Source organism: Triticum aestivum, chromosome 2D (assembly GCF_018294505.1).
Source record: "Triticum aestivum cultivar Chinese Spring chromosome 2D, IWGSC CS RefSeq v2.1, whole genome shotgun sequence".
Classification (NCBI taxonomy): domain Eukaryota; kingdom Viridiplantae; phylum Streptophyta; class Magnoliopsida; order Poales; family Poaceae; genus Triticum; species Triticum aestivum.
Window position 1 is genome coordinate 645070147 of NC_057799.1, and position 3560 is coordinate 645073706.

The 3560-nt window shown below is 43.5% G+C and overlaps 1 protein-coding gene across 1 annotated transcript; it reads left to right on the forward strand.

Annotated features, from left to right (window-relative positions):
- Positions 1-1202: 1202 nt before the first annotated feature.
- Positions 1203-2304, forward strand: LOC123050737 (uncharacterized). Its single transcript, XM_044473481.1, has 4 exons — positions 1203-1320; positions 1468-1537; positions 1663-1867; positions 1961-2304. Exons 1-4 carry the CDS (start codon positions 1238-1240, stop codon positions 2122-2124), a joined length of 522 nt encoding a protein of 173 aa, XP_044329416.1. The 5' UTR covers positions 1203-1237; the 3' UTR covers positions 2125-2304.
- The last annotated feature ends 1256 nt before the right edge of the window (positions 2305-3560 follow it).

Consider the following 3560-nt stretch of genomic DNA (forward strand, 5'->3'; position numbering starts at 1 on the left):
CACGATATAAGGAGTCTGCTAGAGATGCTCTAATCAACAACGTATTCGGCGCCGGCAACCGAAGAGAACCAGGATTACATGGGTCGATCGATCCTCTCCTTCCTAGCTATGATCGTCGATGGTACTTATATATTCTTCTTTCTGCCTACCTTTTTTTCGAATATTCTTTCTGCCTACTTTGTGGATCGGTCGTCGTGTCGTGCAGCTGCAACCCAATAGACCGGATTTATACACAGAAATTATGGGAACCTAAAATATGTTTGTTGCATGGATATGGTTTTCGTTGGGTGTATATATGTATTGTACATGACGGGGAGGGCGCTGGCCTACACGGACAATGAATCCTACACAGCGCCCAATTGGAGAGACGTAAGTACGTATGTACGTTTTTTTTTGTTCTTTTCAGGGGTAACTCGTACGTATGTTTTTTTTAAATAACTCATACGTACGTTGGGTTCTTTGTTTAGGCCTCGCCCTAAGCGAACATTTTTTTGGATCTGTGAACAATTTTTGAAAGCGGGAACATTTTTTGAATTTGTGATTTTCTTTTGAAAACATGAACTTTTTTTGGATAACGCAAACATTTTCGCAATTACCGAACGTTTCTGAAAAAACAAACCTTTTTAAATTTGTGAGTATAATTTTGAAAACTGAAACTTTCTTGAAATTTTTAACAACTTATGAAAAACGCAAGATTATTTTGAAACTGACAATAAAAACCGTAAATTGAAGATATAAAGATAAAAATAAAGAAAAATACAAAATTTGGAAATCAGACAGACTAGAGACTACGTACATATTCTTTTTCTCGTTTCTATCTCTGTCTTCTTTTACATGTTTCTTATTTTCCTTTTCTTTCCGAATTTGTGTTTTACTTTGACCGCAAAAAAAAAGAGATAGAAACAAAAAAAAAATGGGCGTCCCAGTCAGGGGCACCCCTGTGCGATGCGCTGGCAATTCGCCCCAATGAACTGCGACTACGGTTTTCCAACAGAATATTGTACGTTTTTTTTTTAGGCAGCAAAATACGTACGTAGTCGAGAGTCTGTCTGATTCCCAAATTCTGAAAGTGGGCCTTATTTGAGTTTCAATTTGTAGGCGACTAGGAGGAGGCGATCCGACTTGATTTGCCTCGCGGCCAACCGGAGATATATAGGGGCTGTGCGGCAGATCACACAATCAATTCCCCATCCCTCGTAAAAAAAAGATAATACAATCGACGATACCACGGACGACGATGGGATCCTTCTTCTCTTCCCCCGGTGCTGACCCCGACGCCGACGCCGTCGACTTCCCTTCCTCTGATCGCCAGAGAAAACAGTGAGAATTCCATCTTAATTTATTTATTATACTTCCATACGTTCCCCTCTCTCTCTCTCTCTCTCTCTCTCTCTCTCTCTCTCTCTCTCTCTCTCTTAACGTATTTTTCTTTTTGCGAAGACTGTTAACGTATATATTTGGTGACAGTGAGCGTGATGCCCTCGGTGCCAACATGTACACCATCTTTGCCCTCGGCCATTACAACTCCAGGAACCCGGTACGTATTTTATGTCCTGTAATCCCCCATTTGGATATACTCCATATACGGCTTAATGCGTAATTTAAGATTTACATTGACCATCAGTAAGATCACTAATACTATATGTTCGTGTGTGTGCGCAGGATGCTATGTTCTATCCTGCTGCGGAGCCCATGGAAGAGCCCAGGGCCGCCTGCGTCGGCTTCAGGCAGGACTTCTGGTACCATGTCGGCTTCTGGGCCCGGCGGAGGGATGCCACTGACGACAATGAACAAAAGTACTTCTTCGCCGAGCTGCGATTCGAGCGCCGATCTAGACGGCTGGTGGTGGAGACATGCACCCTCTTGGGTAACTTACCTAATCTATCTATCTAGTTCCGCCATATTAACTAATTGTATGCATTCATGTTAATTCCATTTATCTATGTGTGACATGTGACAGAAAAGCCAATGTGCCGTTTCAAGAGTAGGTGCGCGTTCTGCCCGGATAGATTCCAGATCTTGCATCCGAGTGATGCTGAAGAGTTTACTTGTGGGAAGAAGAGGCACAAAAAGAAGTTCTTCAGGGAGAGAAATATGCTTGGCAGGCCTTTCATGCTTAGATAGTCACGCTAAACTTAGCTAAGCACTGTTTTGTTACCTTGTACTGTATATTGCTTGTTCAGTTTATTGTTTATGAGAGTTGAAAAAGTGTAAGATAGCGTTGACGTTACTACCGGATTACTTTTTGGTTGTTGTATACTTCACCAATGCTCAAGACTGATCCCGCTATTAGTATTGATGGGTTGGGCCAACATGTGTCTGATTTTTTTTTATGGTTTCATGTGAAATAACCATTCCGCGCCCCGAGCCTACAGTCCCACTGCCTCTCCCGCGCCTTCTTCTCACCCACTGGTGACGGAATCGACATTTAAGCCTCCATCGATTAGCCCCGTCATGTCGCCGCCGAGGTCCATTTTTGCCAGAAATCGAACCGATCAACCTTGGAGATGGGGTTGGAAGGTCAAGTGCAAGCCGTAGCCAACAAATGACGCTAGAACCGGCTAAGTAGGGGGTCGTTGTTGTTCCTGTCACCGCACTACATGTCGGCCACGTTCATTGCCTCCATGCATGGGAATCACCTCTATGGCCTTCTAGGCAACCCCGCCAGTGTCCTTTGTCACCGTTTGGCCATAGTAAGACCTCCATTGCCGGTAACTCTACGACCCCACTGCCCACAAGGTGTTTGTCAAATTGCATCTATGTTTTTCTGAATCATGTTTTCATCAAAGAGGTGGTCTCAAATGGATCATGAAACTCTTCAATGTGTGGGAGATGATCTTTGAAGATTATCGTCAGAGGAGGAAGAAGATGATGAATTCGAGTTGGTGGCTGCCATAGTGCTATGGAGGAGAATCTTAGGGAACCGAGGCGTGGTTCTTAGATTGGTCGAAGGGTGTTTCTTCAATATTGGACCATGGCTGATGATGGTCTAGTGAGAGATAAGTTTGCGCCGAATGCAGTATATCCCCTTTAATATATTTTGTGCCCGTTCTAGATGCACCGATCTCTCTTCAACACCGTTGCAAAAATTGTGGAGAAACATAATCATTGGTTTCAACCAAGAAGGAATGCATTCAGAGTATTAAGTGCAAGTCCATTGTTGAAGATTACATTAGGCATGTGTGTCCTTGCTTATGGATGTATGGCTGATGAAATCAATGACCATGTTCGCATCGGGGAAGATCTCATCCTTGATTGTATAAGACGATTTTGTGCAGTTGTGATCAAGATTGGAGTGGAGTTCTTGAGGACTGCCACTGATGAAGATATTGAGAGGCTTATCGTAGAAAGCGAGGAGGGGGGGTAGACCAGGGATGCTTGGATCCATTGACTATATGCACTAAACATGAAAGGATTGTCCTATCGGATGGCTAGGTCAGTACGGCATTGCCATGATTCATCCATCATTCTTGAGGTAGTGATATGTGGATTTTACACTCATACTTCGGGATGCCTGGCGCTCACAATGATCTCAGTATCCTCAAGTGATCTCATCATTT

Excerpts from the sequence above, each read along its gene's own strand:
- LOC123050737 (XM_044473481.1), top strand. The coding sequence starts at position 1,238 with ATGGGATCCTTCTTCTCTTCCCCCGGTGCTGACCCCGACGCCGACGCC. Across the intron at positions 1,321-1,467 it reads TCTGATCGCCAGAGAAAACA|TGAGCGTGATGCCCTCGGTG; the intron begins GTGAGAATTCCA and ends ATTTGGTGACAG. Across the intron at positions 1,538-1,662 it reads ATTACAACTCCAGGAACCCG|GATGCTATGTTCTATCCTGC; the intron begins GTACGTATTTTA and ends GTGTGTGCGCAG.